The 25,490-nt window shown below is 41.4% G+C and overlaps 1 protein-coding gene across 1 annotated transcript in view; it reads left to right on the plus strand.

Annotated features, from left to right (window-relative positions):
- Window positions 1-23,992, plus strand: part of LOC120221673 — a 188,072-nt gene extending 164,080 nt beyond the window's left edge. Inside the window, exons 4-7 of the mRNA XM_039219193.1 lie at window positions 11,750-11,847; window positions 14,763-14,928; window positions 20,552-20,664; window positions 23,747-23,992. Coding sequence (XP_039075124.1) covers window positions 11,750-11,847; window positions 14,763-14,928; window positions 20,552-20,664; window positions 23,747-23,803 — 434 coding nt within the window. The 3' untranslated portion in view covers window positions 23,804-23,992. The remainder of the gene's footprint in view (window positions 1-11,749; window positions 11,848-14,762; window positions 14,929-20,551; window positions 20,665-23,746) is intronic.
- Window positions 23,993-25,490: the final 1,498 nt, after the last annotated feature.

The following is a 25,490-nucleotide window of genomic DNA, read 5'->3' on the forward strand; positions in this document are numbered from 1 at the left end:
CTTCACATGCCATTTGCTGAGGGCAGAAACCTTGGAATTATCCTTGAATCCTATATTTCATATACTGGAACCAGTTCGTCTGCAAACCTGTCAGGTCGACTCAGTATGTATCCAGAATCTGAATACTGCCCTCCACCTTGACTGCCAGGGCTCTGGTCTGACCACCCTCCTCTCTCATCTGAATGATCTTGATAGCCTTCCTGATGATCCTGCTTCAGCCCTCCGCAGTCTGTTCCCAGCTCTACAGCCAGGTTGGTACTTGGAACACATCAATCTATCTCACTCCTCCACCCAGTACCCTCCAGCAAACTTCCATTTCATTTTTTCCTCACATTTTAAAAAATATTTATTTTTGAAAGAGAGACAGAGAGAGAGAATGCATAAGCAGGGAAGGGGCAGAGAGAGGGAGACAGAGGATCTGAAGCTGTGCTGACAGCAGAGAGCTCAGTGCAGGGCTCAAACTCACAAACCATGAGATCATGACCTGAGCCAAAGTTGGACCCTTAACCAACTGAGCCACCCAGGTGCCCCTTCTCCCTTTAAAAAAAAAAAACTGTAGTAAAATGAACCTAACACAAAATCTACCATCTTAACCATCTTTAGATATGCAGTTCAATGGTTATTAAATATTCACAAAGTTGTGCCCACTGCACTTTTAGTAAAAGCCACAGTGCCTGCTGTGGTCTGCAAACACTGAATACCTCATTTTTTCCTTATTTGCACTGCTCCAGCTACACAGATTTGCTGACACGGGCTTGTTTCTCTCTTAGGGTCTTCTCACTGTCTTTTCCATGTCTGGAGCACTCTTCCTTCAGATTCCCGTAGAGTGATCTCCTTCATCTCTTTCAACTCTGCTCAGTGATTCCTATCACAATCACCTTATTTACAATCTAAGCCTCCCACCTACCTCCAGAACTCATTTTTTGGTGTTTCATTTCGTTTTGTTTTTGTTTTTTTGTTTTTGGGGCTTTTTTTTTTTTTGTTTTTTGGGTTGCGTTTTGTTTTGTTTTGTTTTTGAGAGAGAGAAANTGTTTTTGTTTTTTTGTTTTTGGGGCTTTTTTTTTTTTTGTTTTTTGGGTTGCGTTTTGTTTTGTTTTGTTTTTGAGAGAGAGAAAGAGCGCACAGGGACAGAGGGGGAGAGAGAGTATCTTAAGCAGGCTCCACAGCTCACTGTAGAGCCCAACATAGGGCTCAGTCCCTATGACAGTGACAGTGACAATCCCGTGACAGTGAGATGATGACCTGAGTCAAAGTCAAGAATCAGGTGCTTAACCGACCGTGCCAGCAGGTGCCCCATGAACTCTTAATTTCTCTTCCTCAGTTATGTTTGTTTCCCAGAGTACATACATATGATGTAATTTATTTTGCTCATTGATTATTATTTTTCTTCATAAGTAGAAGTTCCATAAAGACAGATATTTAATCTGCTTTATTAATTGATGTATACTTAATATGTAGAGTAGTATTTGACATATAATATATGTGGTCATTGAATATTTTTTGAGTGCCTCAATGAACCATGAATAAATCTATCAACATTTAGTATTTCCTGCTTTTTCTACCTTTAATAGTTGATATCTAAGCTGCCAAGTGAACATGAAATCAAATATAATGGATTTTTTTAAATATCCAATTTTCAGTGGTTATTAAAAAACAGTAAGGATATACTCTAGTGCCTTTGCCTTATGAATATTTAATAAAATTTGGGTCATGCTGGTGATGGAAATCAACACTCATTTATTTATGCTATCTTTTACTGTTTACCTACTGTGTGTGACATATAAGGTGTTTTAAAATAGGGATGTATCCAAAAGAGAGTAATATTTTTTTAAAGATTTTATTTTTAAGTAGTCTCTACACCCACCATGGAGCTCCAGCTTACAACCATGAGATCAAGAGTGGCATGCTCCACTGACTGAGCCAGCCAGGTGCCCCAAGAGTCATGTATTTTTATAATCTTAAAAACAGCACATCTCCTAGCCAGAGAGAAGGGAGGACTGGAGGAAGGGAAGGGAAGAGGTGAGAGAGGAAAAGAGACAAAGAGAAATACTGATTCATAGAATTATAAATGAAATATTTCCTTCTAATACTTTCCATTTTCTTTGCTAAAACCATTATTCCATAATACCTTGTAAGTTGTTAACAGCATCTTTATTGTGTTTGACATAGAACCTTCATATTTTAGGGAGAAAAATCCAAAAATTGCCCTACTACATTCTTCTTTCATTCCTTAGGCCCGTCTAGAATTTAGCACACAGACAATTGTATTTATTGTTCGATTTGCTCTTTAGAGCAACTATAGGAGATTTCTTGAATGCAGGCATATGGATGACATGTGAGTTAACCTTAAGTTTCCGTAGTGATTTCCTTTTGCCTTCTAGGCCAGAACTAGGGTTCTCACTCTCTGGCCCAAAGACTTCTACTATAGGGTGTTCGAACAATCTCTTCTCTAACAACTTTTTTTACTGTATTCCTGTTTACTACTGCTTCCCAGTCTTCTAGATTGAACGCTGCTTGAAGGTAAAGACCAGATGTGTTGTGTTTATAGCATATCCCTGGCATCTCTGACTTGCACATAGTAAGTGGTCAGTAAATAGATTCCTGGCATTTCAGATCTATTTGCTCCAAATCTGCTTTGGGTTCTGTGATTGCTGCCTCCATGCCCTCTCCTGGCACCCTCTCTTCCCCAACCCATTGGCTCTTTTCTCTTCTTATGATTCATAGGACCCTCAAATCCCTGCCAATTTGACAAAAGCTTTTAGCATAAAACCTGTTCTTTACTGATAAATACATGTGGCTGTAAAGTCATAAAATACTCATTCCAAAGTAAGAACATGCCCTTGTCTCACACCCCTTAAAATATGTTTCTAACATTCATCCAGCATATACACTTTGTTCCAGGTTATTCTCTACGTGATGGTCCACTTTGGTGTCCATTCTCTTTAGGTCTCTTTCAGTGACCAATTAAAGAAAAAATTAAGATGTATCTATTATCTATTAAGACACTCAGCTTGGCACTGAAGGTTCATTGATGAGGAAGTTCCTTATGGAATTTTCAATTCAGAGACTAAGAAAGGCATTTAAAATGCTTCCATTACCATTGTAATTGCTAACAGTAAGTGATGAGGACTCTCTTGAAGGAGAAGATTGGGGGCCAGTTCAGCTGCATAGTAAATGGAGGCTGCTTGGGTTGGGAGAAGTCATACAAGGCTTCCCTAAATAAATGATATTAAAACCAACACACAAACCTAGCAAGTTAAGTTCCCACAAGGCAGCTGCTCTATCTTTCTGACATCAGAGCCTCTGGCAGAGCAAAATTTTTAACCAAAGACATGTCGGACAGACTCCACATTATGTGTGTTTGGGTGACGCAATGCCTGCCCCCAGATACGATGAGCTTTCTCATTTTGGACCCAGAGTCCCACTGACTCTGGGGTCCATGCTAGATGACCCATGTTGTGTAGATAATAGACCTGAATGATTGACAGAGTTTGCATTGCCTGAGCAGTTAATTACTACTCCTCTGCTTTCTGAAAGAGTGGGTGACAGATGGTAGATACCTTGACAGCAGATCCCACTATAAACCATGCAGGCTTGTAGACAAGTCTGGACTGCTACCAATTTCCTGCTAGATGTTTCTATATTTAGAGGACTTAGAATTTTTAAAACCACTTTGTCCTTTGGACAACTTTGGTCCCAACTCCAAGAACATTCTTTCTTCTCTGCTTCTGTGTGGTAGGAACTTGTTTCAACCCACCTGGCCTGGGCTGTCTCAGACCTGGCTAGTGCTGGGGATTTGGTCAGTGTTGAAAGCTGTGTGCATTTTAATGGAAACAGCATGGCGTTCATTACTCACCTGCTTCCCACCATCTGGATTTTCACAGCTCAGCAGGCATGGTGGGCTCCCTAGACTTCATGGGAGAGCTTGACTTCTAAGGAGAGCATGGCTCGGTCCCTTTGAAGTCATCATTTTATGATGGACACCATGATAAATTGGGGGCGGGAGGCTGCTTCTATCCCAATAACCTGCTTTCATATTTGAATGGTTAAAGAGTAATGTTCCATTTCCACACAGGGGAAGGGGGGAAAACAAGCCACCTCAACACTGGGAACTAAGTAATTATGAAGGAAATTGGTTATGTGATAAAGTGAAATAAAAATGTGTGTGAGAGAGTTTATGCATACAGGTTGCAAAACAAAGAACCACTTTTTTCCAACTTAATTTGTGTTAATAATCCAGCCCTGTGCATGGTGCTGTGAGGAAAACAAAGATGCAAAGACATGTCTGTAGGTAAGTGTTGAGTTGTAAATAACAGAAAATCTTTCTAACAGTTGCTTAAACCACTTGGGTCTGCTGTGTAACACATTCAAACTTTGGCTTTTCCTGAGGTAGGTTTTTGCAGCTCAGGGTTGTCACCAAGGACATTGTCCCTTTCTTCCATCTGTCATATTCAGCCTCTTGGCTTGTCACCTCATGGTCCTATAATGGCTGCCAGAGCTTCACATATCATAACCACATAAATTCACATACAAAGGCAGTAGTATATAAGGAGTATGTCAGCATAGCCAGAAGGCCACTCCTCACTTGTTTCTCTCCTTTTATTCAGGAAGGAAAACTTCTCCCCAGAATCTCTGCCTCCTTGCTCCCCATCAGACTTTCCTGCATGCCTGATAGGCCATATTTTAGTCACATGCCCACCCCTAGATACAAGGGAGGCTGGGAAGGATTTTACAGCCTCTATGCCAGGAGGCAGGCAAGGAAGGAAGGGACTAGGTAGGAGTAGCTAACCAAGAATATCTGCCACCACACATCACCTACCCTTCATGAGGCTGGTCTGCATGGGCAGGCTGACATTTAAACAACACCCATTTTCCAGCGCTATGTCTGCATTTACAACAGAAGCAGCAGTTATGATAAGATCTTGGGAATTGAGACTATTGGACCCTTCTACCTGCTTTCTTCCATATAGGAGAAATACCAGCACCAGATTGAAGTTAAAACCAATGTGCACAGAATTAATTATATCCAAATGAAAAGGATTCAGTATCTAAATAGCAGACACTGGTTGGCAACAAAGGAATCCATTCTGGATCAGTTAGAAACTGTCTCTGATACACAGAAGATCAGGACAGCAAGAATGTGACATGTGTAATGACTACTCCCATACCAATGCCATCATAGCCAGGTGATCTCAACACCCTCTAACCAAGCCCAGCTATGACCTCAGAATCCTTCTCACTAGGCAGCTCTTGCCAATAAACAAAACTGGTGAGTAAAGTTAGATTCAGTTGTTATCACTGCTCAGAATTTTATATTTACTACTACTACCTTTTTTTTAATGTTTTTTATTTATTTCTGAGAGAGACAGACAGCGTGAGCAGGGGAGGGTCAGAGAGAGAAGGAGACACAGAATTGAAACAGGCCCCAGGCTCTGAGCTAGCTGTCAGCACAGAGCCCGACGCGGGGCTCGAACCCACGAACTGTGAGATCATGACCTGAGCCGAAGTCAGATGCTTAACTGACTGAGCCACCCAGGCATCCCCTATTTACTATTACTTCTATCTCTAGAACTGAGCTGCAAGAATATAAGAAGTAGTACCAAGTTAAGAAGCTAAGGCTACTACTGAACTAAAAACCCAAACATAGTCCCATTTCATTGCAGAGGAAGCTTTGAGTCCAAGGGCAGAAAACGTCATGCATAAACCTAGTTTGTGATACAGGCTAACAAAGGCATATTGATGAATTTAGTTTCCCTCCACTCTAAAGACAATAAATAGTGATATTATCTAAACAGTGAGATTGAAACATAAAATCTTTGACTCTCATTAGTGAGAACTGATCATTGGCTCCCAGTTGAGCCATACCTTTAGAGACCAGCAGTTATTAAGCCTCTGTATTTGCATAACATTTTTAACACTTGGAGGGTCTTAAATACTCCTCGGTTTACTTTATTCCCATGATTTTATTCTTTTTTAGAAAAATTTTTCACTGCAAAGGGGCAACATGAAGGAACTGGTGGGGCAGGATAGCACTGTTTTATATCATGGTGGTGGTAATGGATACACATCTAAGTGCATTGACCCAAACCCATAAAACTGTAAGGCACAAAAAGTGAATTTTACTATATGTGAATTTAAAAAGAAATCTTCTCAATGAGAAGGAATGAAATCATGCCATTTGAAGCAACATGGATGGGATTGGAGGGTATTATGCTAAGTGAACTAAATCAGTCAGAGAAAGACAAGCTATCATAGGTTTTCACTCATAGGTGGATCTTGAGAAACTTAACAAAAGACCATGTGGGAAGGGAAGGGGAAAAAATAGGTACAACCAGAGAGGGAGGGAGGCAAACCATAAGAGATTCTTAAATACAGAGAACAAATTAAGGGAGGATGGGGGGGGGGGGGTTGTGGCAAGGGGAAAATGGGTGATGGACACTGAGGAGGGCACTTGTTGGGATAACCACTGGGTATTGTATGGAAGCAATGAACCATGGGAATCTACCCCAAAGACCAAGAGCACACTTTACACACTGTATGTTCGCCAGTTTGACAATAAATTATATTTAAAAAATGAAAAAAAAATAACTTTAGAAAATACAAATTAATAAAAAAAGAAATCTTTTAAAAAGTCTACAGAATCACTGAGATAAAAGCTAAAGTCTTGTATTTGGTTTGAAAACCAATTAAAATTGTGTACATGTCAAAGATTGTTCAAGTATTTATGGTCATAAAAAATCAGAAGATCCTGAAAAATCAGAAAAAGACTATAAGAAAATAAATCATTCATATCCTACACTAAAACATCATTTTGGACTCTCTCTGACAGACTTTGCCTTTGACTATTAGTGTGTGTGTATATTTATAAGAGTTAGCAGTTATTTTTCAGGGAGTCAGATTGTAAGGGAAATTTCATTTCATATTTTAAGCATCATCGTGGTATATTACTGGAAGTTTTAACGAGTGTATATTGCTTTACCAGTTAAAAAATATTTTAAAATGAAAATACTTTTTAAAAATTACAATCATTGTACACATACTGTCTTATTGCCTGGTTGTTGTTGTTGTTTTAATTTTACAATATATTAAACTTTTTCAAGAAGCAGGCCATTTTGACACAATCCCAGTAGCAGTACTTGGGCATATTTTGTTTGGCTGTAACTAGATATCATTTTATCCCCCGATTTTGATGGAAAATATGCTCCAACACACTATTTCATTTATCAAAACTTACCAGAGAAAACCTTATCTGAGAAAATGGAGGCTGACTTTAGTCTGTGAACCAAAACCCAAGAAGGAGGCCACAGTGTTATATAGACAGAGGGACTAATTTTAATTCCCATCGGGAGCCTAAGAATCCCCTATTTATTTAATGAGCCACACAGTCATTGCCAACCTAGGTGCAATCCCCTATGCAGTGATGACAAAGGGTACACATGCTGTCCCCTGTTCCCCCACCATGCAACGCAGGACCCACTGGCAATTAATTACTGCACTTCAGCCTGGAACTGACCTCCCAAATCCTTCCCAACACAAACTTTGCCACAACCACCTGTATTTCACCACTCTCCTCCACTGAAGCACCTGTTTTCCATCCTATTTGACAATGTCCTCATCCTAGCTGAAGAGCAGACAACTCTGCCTAGAGCTGAGCTTATCATCCGGAAGAAAGCCAAGTATTGACTGGGCAGAACTAGCCACCTGATATAAGTAGAGTAAATGACTTTATAGCATTATCTCCCAAATGTTTCTTAGATGAAAGATAAAACATTTAATGGGCTCTGAAGGCTAAATTGCATTACCCTCTCATTTGAATCCCTATGATTGATGTAGAGAGCCCAGTGCTAGTGACCTGGTCATTAAGACCTTGTCCCACTAGAGGATTTGGGTTTAGGTACTCTCCAGGTCTAAACTGAGCCATCATTTTATCTAAACAGTCACCCTGCTCTTTGAATTGTGCATCGCCTAATCATTGTGCCCAGCCCAGGCACAATGTTGTGTAGACGCCAGCCCAGCATGGTACTGTGAGAGACTAGGGTAGGCACTAGGGTTTCCCTCCATTTTTTCAGCCTAATCACAGGCATAAAATGGCCATGTCAATTTCTATTATTCAAGTAAGTGGAGACTGTATGTATGAATCTACTAGTCTAGAACCTTTGTAAGATGCAAAGATTGATTTTAAAAAAGAAAAACTCTGTCTTAGCGTGCCTATTGAACTAGAAATGGGGTTACGAGGCCACCATCTTGTGGAAATTAAATCAGCACAAATAAATGTGGAACAGGGCAAACATCATACCTCTCAGGGTATGTTCCTTTAAAAAAAATCATGTTAACTACATTTGACCTCCATAACTGTTTTTGGCCTCTGTCTTTTGTTTTTAGTCAAAAACATTCACTTTATCCACATCTCTATAGGATAGAGGGGAAGTGGTCACGTTTAAAGCTTTCTTTTAATGGTGTGATTCAGCTTGACATTTGAAAAAATGAGTTGCCATATACACCTGTCGTTTAAAGGATGAAGGTCATGTTGAATTGATGAATTTATTTCTTTTGACCATAATTTCGGATGAAGTTATTGTCCCAAGTTTGTTAGCTTATTGTTATGCTCAGAAGAGTTATTTTGTTTTGAGCACCGTGCGTGCTAATATATCAAGAAATTTCTCCTCTACCAAGAGCCTGTTGCAAACAAGAGTATTTGTATCAGAAGTTTCAGTGTCTTGAAATTGGAATATGGGGTGATTCATGAGGTTTGCATCATTTATTAAACAGTCATAGGTGAAGATATGCAAAGACGGATGAGGCAGTAAAGTATTCTGGTTACATCTACTGGCTTAGCAGTGATAAATGAGTTAGGAAACATGAAAGTTCAAAACAGATGTTAACCTGAGCTGCAAGTGGCCTGTGCTCTGAAGGGAGATAGACAATGGCTAGATATAAACAACCTAATATACAGATCAGCTACCTGGCAGGATTAAAATAAAGCTAAGGATTTGGCAAGAGAATTGAAGGATTTCCAAATCCTGCCATGTCAATCACCCTTTCTCTTGTGAGGTACTCAAGGGAGGCACAGCACAAATAATTATAACATTTGGAAAACAAATAGGACATTTTTTAAGTCGGGGCCATGTCTGGATCCCACATAATACAGAGTTGTAGTAACAGTGCGTTGGATCATCTGGCTCAGATGTGAGCTTGAGTCTGCCTTGTTTTGACCCGTGTACCTCCAAACGGGAGAGTGAATTTTTCACTCCCCTTTTCACAGGGATTCTGGGTGAAAAGACAGATGTGTATATCATCCCTGGGAGGGTGAATTTTGTTTCCTATGGAGTAACATTTTCTTGGAAACTGAGCCAGAGGCTGACCTTAGAAAAGGCACTTAACTCTTCCTTCTGATATCCAACTTCACTAAAAGGGAAGGGCCATCTTCAAGACAAGAACTTACAAGTTCTCAGGGTACTGTCTAGAGCAATGGAGTCCCTATCAACCTTGCTGCTAAGAGCAAGAGTTTAGACTGAAGTTAAGCCACTTTTTGGCCCCCAAAGACACAATTGTGACTCTGGTAACCTGTAGGCCTGGCCTCCCCGCCACTCTTTTCTTCTGGGAGGTGTTTATGTCTAAAATAGTTTGAGAGCTTTGCCTCAGACTAAGGTACATGACACAAGTCTCAAATGAGAAGCAACACCCATGTCTGCTTTAGATTCTGCACAAGTCAGGAAACATTGTGAGTGACCACCTTGCTGACCACTCACTGAAAAGCCAGAAACAGTAGCTAGTTAAAAGTGCATCCTAGTGCTCACCTGGTTTTCCCAATTCATTCTGAGCCAACTGCCGACACCAAGCAGCCTTCTTCTCTCCTCTTTATGTGGTAGTGCTTTGCTAAGATTCATAAACTATGACAAAGGAAAGTGGTCCGATAATTCACTCAAGGTGCTCACTGGGCTTTCTTACTTCTTAGTGGCCCTGGTTACAGAACTGGGCTGCTAAAGTTACATCTGGATCTCAGTAACCACACAGCTTATTTTGTGTTTCCTTAAGGATAGTCATTTGGAGGAGTCTTCCTGAGTGAAGAGACTAAGATTTCTAGTTGAGATCATCAGTAAGGAATGGGGTGGCCTTTTCTGAAGACTCTATAGATCAAAAGTCATGAACTGGTGACTCACAAAACATACTCAGCCCACAGACAAGATGGTTTTTTTAATGTCATGGCTTTGAAAAATAGAAGTTGACAATATATATAATTTGAGAGACTTGCATAAAATCTAGAATTCTAGCTTCTTACAAAAACATCAGAATATCTAGCAACACATGTTGATATTCATGTCTGCTATTGGCTTAAGCTCAGTAGCCACTTACCCTTAAGAAGGGACCCAAGCTTTCTACTTCACCTCATATAGTTCATTCCATGAACTCCTGGCTCTGCAGGGCTTTGAATTTGCTACCCTTGGAGTCACTCATCTACAAGGCCAAAACAAGAAGTCATGATTTGTTCTTTCACAGGTCCCCTGCTTTCAAGTGAGGGTGGTTTGGGTTTATCCTTTTTACTCCTGCACCAAGAATGGCCATGAGATGCACGTTCATCTATAGAAAGGGACAGTTACATGCAAAGTGGAGAATTTTACACTACTTACCTGAATAAATCAGGCATACAAAGAAAATCCTGAGATGATGATATTAAAGGGAGATTGGAGATTTGAATTATTCGGGGGTAATTGCCTTAGTTTTCCACCTCACTGTTTCTCCTTTGCTTTCCTCGCATGGACATAATCTTAAGAATGTGCCTCTGTCAAAGGCCATCATCATAATTCCCCTACCTCTCTCTCTCTCTTTTTTTTTAAACTCATTTGCACTCCCGGTAGCAATTGTTGGAGCCGGGCAGGGGAATAATTGCAGAGGAATTAACCTCTGACATTTTTCTAAAAATAGCCCTAATAAATCCAATCATAGGTAATTTACCTGTCCGTGTTCCTCAGGGGTAACCAGGGTTGAAGAAAGACCTGGCAGGCTGGCATTCCTCCAGCAATTATCTGTGATCGGAGTTCCCCGCGCCTGTGTATTTTCTTCGTTTGGAAATACGGAGTACAAATAGCCCTCTGCCCTCTGACCTCATGAGCCTGTTTCTCAGCACCTTGCTGCTAGGATTGGAATAAGGCCGTGCTCTTCCAGAAGGGTGTGTGGGGTTCACCAGGAAGGAGGAGCGTGGGGCAAACTGGAGGATTTGTGGGGTCCCTCCTGACTTCCTGACTCCTGGTGTCCGGGTGGTGTCTTCGTGCTCCCTGCTTCCTTCATTTTCCATGTCTGAGCTTCAGTGAAGTTCAGCCCGCGTATGAGTAGCCACAACTCCTGTTTGGAGAGGTTTCTCCTTCTGGAAGCAAGATGAATGCAAAAGGGCCCCGGTGGGTAAAAGGTCTGTGGTTGGTAGAAATTGACCAAAAAAAAAAAAAAAAGCCATTTCCAGGAGCCATTACAGACACGCATTTCCTCTTGCCCCAGACAACAGGGTCTGCTTCTGCTTTTCCCCTTTGTTCTCCCCAGATGTTCCAGAAGGGCCCACTGCAGTGGTCTCCTAGAAAATGTACTTTCCCAAATGCCACTTTTAGTGATACTTAAAATACAGAACATAAAATCCTTGTAAATTCCACTGCAGAGACAAAGCCCCGAGCCCTTAAATGCACAGAAAAGTATATCTATTATCTATCGTTTCAAAGTAAGTGTGCAGTTACTTTAATTGCCTTTGTCTTCTCCTTTTCAGCTGACATTATCTCTACGGTAGAATTCAACCACACGGGAGAATTACTAGCGACAGGGGACAAGGGGGGTCGGGTTGTAATATTTCAACGAGAGCAGGAGGTAAGTGGCAGTGAATGCAAAATGCCCATTTTCTTCTCTTTATAAAGGAGGCCTCCTACTGTTCCTTAATCCTCATGTGTCGCCCTTAACCTTGCTGCTTTGCTAGCAAACTAAAAACTGCCAAAAAGTCATTAACATCAACAGTTCCACATTCAGGCTCATAAAAGCACCTGATAACGGAGCCTTTTCTGGGCATGGCCTAGTCTTTCCAAACCTGGGTGTTGCGCATTCAGAACGACCTCACTTCCCATCTGACCTGCAAAATTCCATGGGTGCTTGTTGAGCAGAGAACTCCTTTTTGAGTGGGATTTATCCCCCAGCCATTGAAATTAAGTCTCCTAATTTCAGGTGCCCCTGACCAAAAGGGAGAAGGGGAAGAAAAAATCCAGCTCTTTGCCAGTAGATGTGAAAAGGACACGTTGGGTCAGGAGAGAAGAGAGTGACAGCTCACTCTACCGAAGGGAGTGATATCCCACAAAATGACATCTGAGCAATGCATGTGGCATATGTTTTACTATAGGTGGCGCAGAGGTCCCTGGAGCTCAGCGCTGCGTGCATTCTGAGCAGGAACTCGAACTTGCAGCGAATTGAATCTCAAAAAACCCATTTCCTCCTGAGACTGGGGCTCCAGGAGGAATTGTTTCTCTTTTTCATATAAATTGAGTTTTTTGGTGTCTGTGTCTGTTTTGCCAGAATGAAATGATGTCCCAATCTGATTTCCTGGGCCTCCCCTGGCATGGTCCTGGAGCTTCTAGCCGGCGGGTGTGAGTTCTAAGACCTCTCCCATCTGTTGCCGCCTGCCTCAGAGATTCAGCAGCTCAGAGCCGGGAAAGGCCCAGTGCAGAAGGAAGGTTTCACAAGAGACTTCCCTAGCAATTTAAAGCCTGCTCTGTGCCTCAAAGCCATTTATGTTACACCTCCCCACAAAAAAAAAAAAAAAAAAAAAAAAAAAAAAAGCCTCATTTAGAGGTGATATATTTGGTAATTGCACATTATTTGCAATTAATTTCTATAAGGGCATCCTAATCCCTCGGGGTTCTCTATAAAGTCAAGTGTTCAGCATTAAATCAGGCACCCGGCCTATTCCATTGGCCCTGGAAACACGAAAATGTGGTTGGCAAGTGGGAACTAATAGCTCTTCGTGACCTGGAATTTTTCCTGCTTTTCCAGAGCTGCCTGGTGCTAATTGGTCTGGCACATGATACACACACTTGACAGTCTGATTTGGATGGTAGCAAATCAACACTCTTATAAATTTATTGTTAAGGTGGACTGGCTGTCTCTGTAGTAAGCAGGATATCAGCATTTAAAGTCCGTTTAAAACTGATTTTCAGACCTTCTTCAATTAAAAAAAGAATCCAATTAGGTTCATAGTGATGATAAAGAACCACCAGAGCAGCCGTTTAGCATAAATTACCCAGGGCAGGATGTTGCCAGGAATACATTCACCGTGATTTCCGTTAGCTATTTGCAGGTTTCACCTATTTTAATGGACTGAAATAGTTGCGAAGCCTGATTCATCTGTAGAACGAAGGGGGACATTTTCCAAAGGAGGGTGGTTTTGTTCAATCAAAAATAAATGTCAAGGAGAGAAACATACAGTTGAGTTTCTAGTTTTGTGGAGGGCGTCAGGTTGGAACAAATGCGAAGCCTGAGAAACAAAGCCAAAGCGACGTGACAGTATATCGGGGTCAGGCCTGCCCCCACTGCCCCACCCACCGACTTCTGTGCGTGACTTCTCAAGAGGCACGCTCCCAGCGAATTTGCTCATAGGAACCTCAGTGCCCTCACGAATACATAGAACATGGCATCAGCACCATCACCCATCAAATTGAGCAAATAGAGATTTTGGTCTGAATGGTCAGTATCCACCCAGAAATACAATTTTTTCATGGAGTCTTAATTTTAAGAGTCAAGCTTTTCTGACACATGCTCAGTAAGGCCTGAACTTGAATTTGTGAGCATGGTTTGCCAAACCTGAATCTGGAAGCTCTTGGTAATAAGGTCCTAAAACCCCTGAAATAAAACCTGCCTTTTCTTTTTTCCCTTCTCTTTCTTTAACATTCTCTTTTTCCTCCTCTCCACCCTTCCTCTCCCCCTTCTGCAGATCTTCTTCTCTAAGTTTCGTTCTCGCATTCTCTACCTAGCTCTTTCTGTTTGCACTGTATCTGACCGGGGCTGGGGGAAGCTGGAGATAGAGCCTGATAATTTTCCCAGGGGTTCATGTGGCATCTCTACACTCATGTCTGTTTTGTCACTTAAATGAGAAAAAAAAAAAAAAAAAAGGGAGGGGGGAGAGGGAAAGATCTGATGCCCAGATCTGCTGTGTATAAGCTGTGTGACCTGGAGAGGTCATTTTAATACCTCTGAACTTCTTTTGTCAATTTTCCTGCACTGCCTACTTCTCAGAGACTCTGTGAGGTTCTGGTGAGATTTTAAAAGGCCAGCAAAACGTGCAGATACTACAGCTTTGTAGTCTTTATGAGGGATTGATGTACGTCACTGTGGACATCAGTGTGGGATGGATCACTCCTGAGGGTGTCCAAGACATCCATTAGGACGTGGAAAGAAAATATTAGAATTTCTTTTTATATGTACTTCTAAACTGTGTCCTATTTTAACATCAATTTCTGTGTATATGTTATGAATACCATATATTAGTGCCAAAGTTCATGTATATAACTTATAAATATATGTATATTGGAGGTGCCGATATTGACCAGTAGGGGTACTCAAATGCTGTGGAGGCCACTCCGCTAAGGTAAACTTGTTGCCTTCATTCTACAGTGACATGGCCTGCCCATCCCACCCCCGACTCTGCCTAGAGTAAGAAGGAATTGGCAACTTTGCAGTTGACTTGGGTGATTTCATCTTTGTGTGTGTGTGTGTGTGTATTTTTTTTTCCTTTCCTACAGAGTAAAAATCAGGTTCATCGTAGGGGTGAATACAATGTTTACAGCACATTCCAGAGCCATGAACCCGAGTTCGATTACCTGAAGAGTTTAGAAATAGAAGAAAAAATCAATAAAATAAGATGGCTCCCTCAGCAGAATGCAGCCTACTTCCTTCTGTCTACTAATGGTAAGTGGAGGTGACTTTGTCTGTTTGGTATTTGCAGAGATGCAGTCAGCAAACCACACATTTCAGCCTCCCCTGGGCTCACTTTTTCTTTTCACCTTGGAAGCTATTGAAAAACTTAGAAACACTATTTGCAAGATGCCTACCAGAGTGCCTGGCACAGAGCAAGTCCTCAGTACATAGCAGGTAGTCTTTTAAAAAATAACAAATTTATGACCAAATTAGGTGAGACCCATTATCTGCAGTTTTTGAGTAATGCAGATTATTTTTAGGTCTTTTTAGAGTCTGACTTGCTTTCTTAAGATTCACTGAAGGTTATTCTGGGAACACATTTCAGAAAACTCAACATGCCATCCCTATGAGTTTGGCATACTGAATAGAAATTATTAACCCCTGAATATATGTGGGGTTTGTAAAGGAGATGGCTTTGTCTCTCTTACACCATCAAGTTCTTGGTCAAGAAGAAGAGAAGGGGGACCCTTCCAGAGCATAGACAAAGAAGTGGTTTATCTCTCTTTCTCCCTCCATTCTCTGCTTATACCATTTATCATTTTAGGGGGAGTTGATATCAATAGGTCAGAGAGAGAGGATGTTGGGGGTTCAATAGAGAGACAAATGTCACATGATTTTGGTAAGCCTTATACGAACTTTATACCTTACAAAGTTTGGTAAACTTTAGACAGTGAAATTACCTACCCTAAAGGTTCATAATACCCTTCTGAAAGGAGCCATCCATGCTCAGAACAATTCAGAATAAAATAATATAGTAAAGGGTGTTAATTGGATAGCATAAAAATTAAGAAGATTAGTGTATAAAAATTGAAAACCTCTACCAAGCAAATAAGCTGGGAAGTGATTCATTTCATCCGATGTATGAGTCTTTCCATGAGGAATATACATTTAAATATAAATCAAGAAGCAAGGGGTTTGCTTTTTGCCTATCCCCAACATTTACAGAGTAATGCTCATATGTATATAATATGATCAAACATATATTAATGTTTTTAAAGACTGAAAGGAAACACACCAAAAGTTTTATCATGATTAATTTTGGATTGTGCATTTTGAGTGACTTGTAAATTTGTTCCTTGTATCCTTTTAATGCATATGAACCCAAAATCCTTTGGTTCTAAAGCCAGTGTAGAAATTATAAAAATGGCAATTCTGAAACAGCCAGTGTAGGGTTATTCAAGATTTAGCTCAGATTCTTAGTCATTTAGTTCTTTCTCAGAGCTGTATATATTGTTCGGTTTACTGTTTTCTACGCTGATTTCTTGAAAGTCAGACCACATGAATACTTTGTGCCTCTTCCTCTTCTTCTTCTCCTTCTCTTTATTCTTCTTCTCCTCCTTGTTTTGCTGTTGAAATTTCACTCAGAGTCTCTGCATATCCAACCCTGTAGAATAAAAGAGACTTCTGATGATTTTGACTTAATTATTTCAGGCAGAGAGAAAGTGTCTGATTATCTTCTCTGGCTAGCTTACTTGATATTATGAAACTTAGCCTATTGATTATTACCATAAAATTCAAAGACTTATTAACTGCTTTGTGGGGGGGATGGGAAGGAAATCGTTGATATGCAATGAAGATTAATTATATAGCATAATGTTCTGTTAATTGAGTTTTTAAATAGTTTTTTGATTAACAAGGATATTATCTTCCCATTTGGGATGCTATTTCATATGCCAACAGCATCTCAAAATGATTCTTAGAAGAAAAATTCCCATGTTCTTACGCGATTTTCTCTTTTATACTAATAATGAGGTTGAGAATTCCCCTCAAGCCAAATAGGTTAACATGCAAAAATTAATGAAAGACAATTGGAATTACTGTACAAAAGAGAAAATGAAGATAGATGATAAGATTGTGTTTAAAAGCTGCCACAAGTAATGATAAACTACTCAGAGAGCCAGCCAGAAAAAAGAAAAGTCATTACTCATAGTAACAGCCACATGTTCTTTCACCTTTTTTATCCACAAAGCTTCAAGATACTGAGTCAAGAAAAATTGTGTGATAATAAAGTCGAGAATGACTCCAGGCAACCCACCCATAGGGAATTGGATTGAATTCACCATCAATTATCTTTTTTTAAAAAATGTACTTATCTCATTATAGTTGGGTACAGTTTTACATTTTATGAGCATATTTTGTCAACTTTACCATTTTTAATGAAAAGTAAAACCAACATTCAATTGCGAGTCTAGACTTTGAAATTATTTGCCAGATGCAAACACATTGCTTTATCTTGCTTTCTACTTATGTTTTATTATTTATGATGAGAAGGAAAGATATAATTGATTTGTTTTGCATGCTATGAAAGTAGTATGTGCTCATTATAAAAAAAATTTTTTTCTTAGAAAATACAGAGAAGCAAAATGAAGATAGTAAAGTGTTTACACCAAGAGAGAACCACTATTAATGTCTTTAAAAGACAAAAAGCAGAGTCATGGATAAATGGATAAATATTTTTGCTGATTAATGAAAATGGAATTATTCTGTAAGCTTTTCTGCAACAAGATTTTTTTTTCCTTACTAATATAACACTTAATAACAGGAGTATCTTCCTGGTTGTTAAATGTTCTCCTAAGACACCAATGCATAGCATTTCCTTGTATGATTTTTCTGTAATTTACTGATAAATCTCCCAACATTAGACCTTTGACCGTGAACAAATTCTTACTATTATAAATTATATATTTATAGGAATCGATGTTAGTATGGGTAGATACTAGGTTAGGAAAAAGGCATATTATAAACTATGCATTCCATGTTACATAAATGAAAAAGTTATAGAATTACACATACTAATATAAAAAAAGGATATGCATAAAACTTCCCTAATAGTTATCTTTGTCTAGTGGCATTGAGGGAGATTTTTTAAATTTATTTTTTACTTTCCAGTTCATTTTCATTTTTTTGCACTTATATTTACCACATGTATAATAAAAGAAGGATAAAATGACAGAATACAAAACCAGTATATACAGTACTATGATAGGTTTGTACCCATCCCCAAAATATGCACAGAAAAAAATATTGCATGTATCTATGCAAAATATTAACAATGATTGTCCCTGCCTGGAGGAATTATAGTTGATTCTTGTTCTCTATGTTTTACCTGTGATTTCTCTGTGTATCAATGTGTCATTCATAATAAGAAAAATGTAAGAGAATTGCCTGGCAACTGGGATGGGATATCTCCCAAAGCCAAGCAATAGAAAGTAGTTGGTGTTAAAAGTCACTGGTCTGTGTTGTTCTGAGTCACAGCTGACCAGTCACTAATCAAGTGACTATAAATTCGTCCTCTGGTTCAGTTTCTGACCCTAACATGCAGTGCACTAGGCAGCAGGATATCCAGAGAAGGGAGGCGCAGAGGAGTGCTGGCATACAGTTAGGAAGATCTGAATTCAACTCTGTGTCTGGGAATGGCTTCTTTGCCTTCCATCCCAGAACAAGCCAGAGGGAGCACACTGTTGAGAGCACACAAATCCTGCACTTGGCCGCCATGCCACGTGTGCCAGCAGACACGACCAACCTGAGTCCTCCCCAGAAAGTAGGAGACAGGGACACTCACCTGTTAAAGTAGCCTAATTGTTGCTGAAAGCCTGCCTCAGAACGTGATGTGTGTCAAACCTCTGAGGACAAAGCATTTGGTGGGGAGATGTGGGAGGTGAGATAAGGAGGCGAAGGAGAAAGGGAACCCTAATAAAGGAAGGCTGCGTGAGGTATGGCTCTTCTCCCGACAGTATTTTGGAGGAAACAGGATGTGCTGACATCATCACAGGGTGAGGCTAATGCTGTCAGAGCAACAGGTTATCACCAGAGAACGGTTGCCCACGTTGCTAATTCGAATAACAGCTACCATTTGTCAACCATTATTAGAAGCCCCAACCCTGTGTTAAACACCAGGTATCATTCAGTCTTAGAGCCCCACGGGAAAGACACTGTTTCCCCCAATTTACAAATAAAGAAACTGAGGCATAGAGAAGTTAAGTGTCTTTATTTGTAAGGTTGAAATATTTGGAACATACTTATACTAAAAAGTCATTTGCTTTTTATCTGAAGTTCAGATTTAATGAGGCATTCTGTGCTCTTTTTCCTCATAAATCCATTGTGCTCATTTGTTTGTCACTGAAGAAACACTGGGCACCTCCTACATGGGAATCCTTGTGCTTAGCCATGCGGCCGGCTGGCGTTGGGGTGAGGCCCAAGCTTGTCTGGTTCCAGAGCTAACCCTGTGCAGGCATAGAAGAAGGTACAGAGAAGGCATTTGAGTCTCTGCCCTGCACAAGAAAAGCTAGATAGCAACCACACATAATGAATGCGGGACCTCTTGAGGAAAGCCTACAAACGGCATGTGGCCCACACGTACATTCTGTTTGCCCCAGACATGTTTTCTTAGGAAACAGATCAAAAGGCTGCAGATGGAGCTCACCACCCACTGCCTCCCAAGCCCTCAGCCCCTCTCACTCATTCCTCCGGCCCACCTCACCCCTGTAGTCATTGGAGACCTTGTCCTGCTTTATGGCGATGGAGAATGACAGGTGTCGGCAAGTAGTTTTAAGTGCTGGAATGGTACAGAGCTGAGAAAGTTCATTTCCAGCTTGGAGACTGCAAGGGGAGAGGAGCATTTTGATGAATGAGCCTACCACCATTTTATATCTCTGAGTATTGCCAAGGGAGATGCACTGTGCGGATACGGAGTTCATTCTTTCACCCAACTAATATTTGTTGAACATCTTCTGTGTCTCAGGCACTGTTGTAGGTGCTGGATGTGTAGTGATGAACAGGACAGAATCCCTGTCTCTGGGGATTTTACGTTCTCATGAGGGAGACATAACAAATGCACTGTCAGGTAGTGAAAAGTGCTAAGAGGAAACATCAAGCAGAGGGAGCAGGTGAGAGAATGGTGGGGACATTCTGATGCAGGTTGATTAGGTAAGGCCACTCTGAGCATGGGATACAAACAGAGCAAAGTGAAGGAACACATGATGTGAAGAGGAAGGTAGAGGGCTTCCCAGCGAAAGGCACAGCTAGTGCAAAGCCCAAGGCAGGAGGAGAGATAATGTGCACAGGGAACTATAAAGTAGCCATAATGCTGGAGCACAGGACGGCGGCCTCACAGTGTGAGACCAGAAAGGAGGAAGTCTGAGTTTGGCTCATGGAGGGCCTTTTGGGTCATGGTAAGGAAGTGCTTGGGTGGGGTGGGACTGAAATGGTGATATCTCCCTCTCGGGGCTGTTGTGAATATTAAATACATTTTCCATGGCCAATGCTGATAACATAGTTACATAGCTAATGCTGTATATGTAGCTGCTCGTATTCACTGTTGAATAAATATTTTTATTGAATGAACCAAAATAACATGTAAGCTCTCAATTTCAAAGGCCATCGTCAAGAAAACCGCTGGTCTTGGCACAATATATACTTTTGTTTTGAAACATGAGCTCTGCCTGCAGATGGCATGAGATTTATGCTCCGAGCCCTTGACACGAACCAGCTTCCGTATCAGTTCCTTCCGTCCTTCCCGCCACCTCTCCCTGCTCCCCGACCCCATCCACATACGAGACTCCTTTACAAGCTCATTGTCACTGTAATTTTGATTTGCTCTGGTCGCCCTCCACAGATAAAACTGTGAAGCTGTGGAAAGTCAGCGAGCGTGATAAGAGGCCAGAAGGTTACAACCTCAAAGATGAGGAGGGCCGGCTCCGGGATCCTGCCACCATCACAACCTTGCGGGTGAGCCAGCGGCAGCTTTTGCCTCTGCCTTTCACTTCTCTCCGCCACCAGGCTCAGTCAGGGGAAGGGCTCCCGGGTTTGGCCACGTGCGGATGCTGCTAGAGGTTGGTTGGAACTATAGTGTGTGAGTAAAGGAGATGAAGTGGAGACTCGACTTGAGTGTCTGCTAGTAGGTGGAGGAGCAGGGCAGGGGCCAGGCTCTGATGACTCCAGATGCATGCATTTCCTTTATCCCCCTGGGACACGCCCACGTGGCCACGGCCATGCGCTACTCTGTGTTCAGCCTCTGTGTGCTCACATTTTCTAAAATGTTTGGAGCATCTTCTGTGCTCATCACATAGGGGATGGGACTCCCCACGTGACGAGTTATGGTTTGGTGGTTCAGAACGTGAACTTCTGAATCTCATGGGCCTGGGTTTGAATTCTGCCTCAGTAGAATCTCATATAGTCACCTAACCCTTTTGAACTCGAGTTATGCAAGTTGTTTTTAGTTTCTCTGTCTGTGAAACAGTGAACCTAGTACTTACTAAACCCAAAACGGTGAACCTCATGCTTCACTAAAAATGTACTGAGGGTGGAAAGCCCTCCTTCCATGGCTGGTAACCAATACATGATTTCTGCTCTCAGACTCAGTAGCTCTGTTTCTGCCCTGCAGAAATGCACACTCTGGGGACACCTGGGTGGCTCAGTTGGTTAAGCGTCCGACTTTGGCTCAGGTCATGATCTCACGGTTCTTGGGTTCGAGCCTCCTGTTGGCTCTGTGCTGACAGCTAGCTCAGAGCCTGGAGCCTGTTTCGGATTCTGTATCTCCCTCTCTTTCTGACCCTCCCCTGTTCACACTCCCTTTGTCTCTCTCAGAAATAAATAAAACATTTTCTAAAAAATTTAAAAAAAGAAAAAAAATTGCACAGTCTGGTAAGGAAAGGATTTGGAGGTCTCCCATAAAAATGCTTATGACAGTAAATAGAGTAAGGTACATGTAGTAAGTGTCTCAGAGCTACAGTTTGATCAAAGGGTGAAGAAATTATATTTGGTTCTAGAGACCAGGAGAGGTCTCATAAGAAAGTGGTATTAAAAAATGGATTTCTGGGGGCGCCTGGGTGGCCCAGGCAGTTAAGTGTCTGACTCTTGATTTCGGCTCAGGTCATGATTTCTTGGTTTCTGGGATTAAGCTGTGTGGATTCTCTCTCACCCTCTCTCTCTGCCCCTCCCCTGCTTTCTCTCTCTCTATCCTTTCAAAAACAAATACAAATTTTTAAGAAATGAATTTCTCAGAGCAAACTTTTAAGGGCAGATTCTCTAGATGCAGGGTAAAGTGGTTCAGGACTCAGTGGTGAGTTTGGTTTTAGATGTGCTTCCTATGAACGGCACAACATTCCCAGATCCACATGTTGAGACCAGCCCTAGCCCCTAGGGTCTTTCAAAACCATCACATATGTGTTTTCAGATACCAGCTGCACTACTGAAGGCCAAAACCTGAGATCAGAGAGATGGTGCAGTACATGTGGGGAAAAGAGGTCGTCACCATAGGTTTAGAAGCAGATACGAGAACTGAATGATCGGGGTTTGCCTGGTTAACTTGTTTGTTTGTTTGTTCATTAATTCATTCATCCATTTGTTCCTCTCTGTATTCAGCAGGTACTGTTTGAGCACGGGCTCAGTGCTGGCCACAGTGCTAGGCTGTCATGTGTTTACCCAGTATTCATGGGCACCTAGTTTTTTCTTTGAGCTGCTTCTGAGCAAATAAGCATTGGCTGCTCAGCTTCCTCTCATCAGTCTGTTTCCTCCTCCTGAAGAGTGGCCTTGCAAAGTCCTCTGTATCAGAGTGGCCTGATGCTTTCAATGCTCAGAGCTTTTGCAGACCTGAGGGTAGAGTCGTGAAGGGGACAGATATTGAGTCAGTCCTCCCTGGATTAGAATTGTGGCTCTATTGCTTTCCAGCCTGGGACCTTAGACATATTCATTAAACTCCTTGTGCCTCTGAAGTCCCACGTGCCTTACAAGGATTCACTGCTTCCCAGGATTTTTGCAAGGACTCCATGCTCTGTTGTGTGTGATGAAGTGTTAACCTGTGTAATGTCTCACTCACAGATAACACTCCATAATGTTAGTTCCCTGCTGGCGGTTTCATATTATCTTCATCATTATCATTATGATGGCTGTTATTGCTCCCTCCTGATAGGAAAAAATTATATTCTTGTCCTTTTTGTATATTTTTTATACTATTGTATTCATTCCACAAACTCTTTACTGATACGTGGGGAGAGGCAGGCAGTGTGCTGGCTATCCAAAGGGAATAAGACAGTCTTTGGCCCCTTGCAACTTTTAAGTCCTGTAGGGAAAACAGATGGCTTAGGTGCCACTGGGGGGTTCACGGCATGAACTTCTGCCCAGATGTCACCTTGTCCTTGTTTGCTCTGGGAATGGACTTTCTCAGATGCCATCTGTAGTTCCCACAATGAATTCCTGTTGGCCGTGGCGTCCTATGGGATTTCATCCATCTGCGGTTAGCCGCTCAGAGATGTTGTCCCCACGATGAAGAGAAGGCCTGTGTGCACGTTTCCTTTAGAACAGAGATTCTCCCCAAGGTGAGACAGTGATGTTATGAAGTGGACTTTGTGCATACAAAACATGGAAGGAGACCTTGAAGTGTAGCTGGAAGTTTGAAACCCCCAATTCTAATTCTTGCTTGCTTCTTAACCAGCTGTGTGACCCTGGGCCAGTGAGTCACATTTCTTCTCTTCCAGCTTAGTTTCTAAGCTGCCACACTGAGGACTAGGTAGTCCTTCCTTTCACATCCATGGTGCTCGTTCCAAATGCAGATCCTCGGGCCCCAGACCCAGTGATTCCCTTCAGCAAATGGAGTGATCCAGCAAAATGGACATCTTTAACACAAGCCCCTGGTGGTTGAGACCATAGGTCTGTGGTCACTGGATTCTGTCAACTCTAAGTTTCCCCTGAGCTATCATTTTTTATGAGCCTCTGCTACTTTTCAGTCATTTCAGTAGTTATTATACCAACCTGAGAGACACACTTGCTATAATATTGTAATTTCCCATATTCACCCCATCTACTTTCCTAGGTTTTCAAATATCCTGTATTTCAGTGTAATCATTCACCCTGCAGCATTCTTGGATGAAAACACTGAGAAGGCCAGCCTCCTCCCCTTTTTGATCCCAGTAGTAGAAGAAGGAAAAAAAAAAAAAAAAACAAGCAACCCTGAAGACCACAGATTCAGAACAATGACTCCAAACAGAGAATGAGCTGACGCGATATTAATCAGCCTGTAATTTACTAACATGCTCCTCTCTCGAAATTTGCATTGCCAGCATTTGTAGCTTTTCCCCCTTCCCTGTCTAATGATTACCTCTCGCTCACTTTCATAGTTTCCAGTTCTATGTGGATCTTGAGAGTGAGAACGTTTAATAATACCCGACAGCTAATTAATCCTCACTGAGTAATGAACCTGATCTATTTCAGTGCTAGGAGGCTCAGCTTTTCAAAGCAAGAATGTGGCTATTTTTTTTCCTTTTTTCATGGGAGATAGCTTTTTCAGTCCAATCATTCATTACCCAAAGAGACTATGAGAAGCACTTCTATGAAAACGATATCTGCTGCTCAGTATCATAACACTGAAAGCAATAATCATAATGATAATTTAATAATAATACTGTATAGCTATAAAATTCCATTTATATCACAAAGTGTTTTCTTACCTAATCCCTTTATTCATCTTTGGAACAGCTGGTGAGAAAGGCAGGACAAGTATTTGGCCAGTGAAAATGCCGGTATCTAGTATTTATTGAGGATTTATTATATCCCATGCCTCCTGCTGAACACTGTATCTGCATTAGCTACCACATGACATATAGTTTGCTGTTAAATACTCATTGTACACATGAAGCTCAGAGAGGTTAAGTAGTATGCCCAAGGTCATACAGAGCTAAGAATCAAATCTTGACCTACTTTCCTCTTGGACCTGAGCCCTTAGACCTGGTGCAGGCTCAGAGAGAGAAACGACTTCCCCATCGCCTGCCAACTGGTTATTCCAGAGCTGGGACTAAAAATCTTAGACTTGGCACATACATTTGAGGATTTGAAAAATAGTATCATTATTATTCCAGGATAGTATCTGTCTGTCTGCCTCTTCCTTTCCACCCGCACCCCTTTCTTTCTTACCCACACATTTATACACAGTGAGTTTCCAGATCCCTGACCTCAGGTCACCAGAAACAGGGACCCTGAGGTCTTCTGTGGTTTCACTTAGCAAGATTCTTCCTGCCCTTCTTTCCCAGCCTTCTAATGCCCAGAGGTAAGAAGCCCTCAGGACCCTTTCTAAGCAACAGAAACTCAGAGTTCAAGTAACTTCATCGGCCTGGGATGGGAGCTGAGTGGTGCAAAATCACACTTAGCATATTTCTCCCTACAGGATGAGCCTGGGGTTATTATTCATCTCATTATGGTTGGCCGCCAGTGCCCTGGAAACCTAGGCCAGATTGGAATTGGCTTTTTAACTAGTTATAAATATAGATTTCAGAAGGTATGATCTCCCAAGCTGTGACTTGCCCTAACCTCCCCCCAAAGTAAAGGGGATGTAATGAATTCCAGTTTTTTAATGGATTTTATCTAGATATTCCTTACAGCTAATATTAATAATAATAGCAGCCGTGTTTAGTACATGCTTACTATATGCCAGGTGCTGGGTTTCACATCCCTCTACCACGTAGGTTTTTTTTTTGTTTTTTTTTTTTTTTTACAAATAGTTTATTGTCAAATTAGTTTCCACATAACACCCAGTGCTCATCCCCACAAGTGCCCTCCTCCAT

Source organism: Hyaena hyaena, unplaced genomic scaffold (genome assembly GCF_003009895.1).
Source record: "Hyaena hyaena isolate Hyena2069 unplaced genomic scaffold, ASM300989v1 scaffold_797, whole genome shotgun sequence".
Classification (NCBI taxonomy): Eukaryota; Metazoa; Chordata; class Mammalia; order Carnivora; family Hyaenidae; genus Hyaena; species Hyaena hyaena.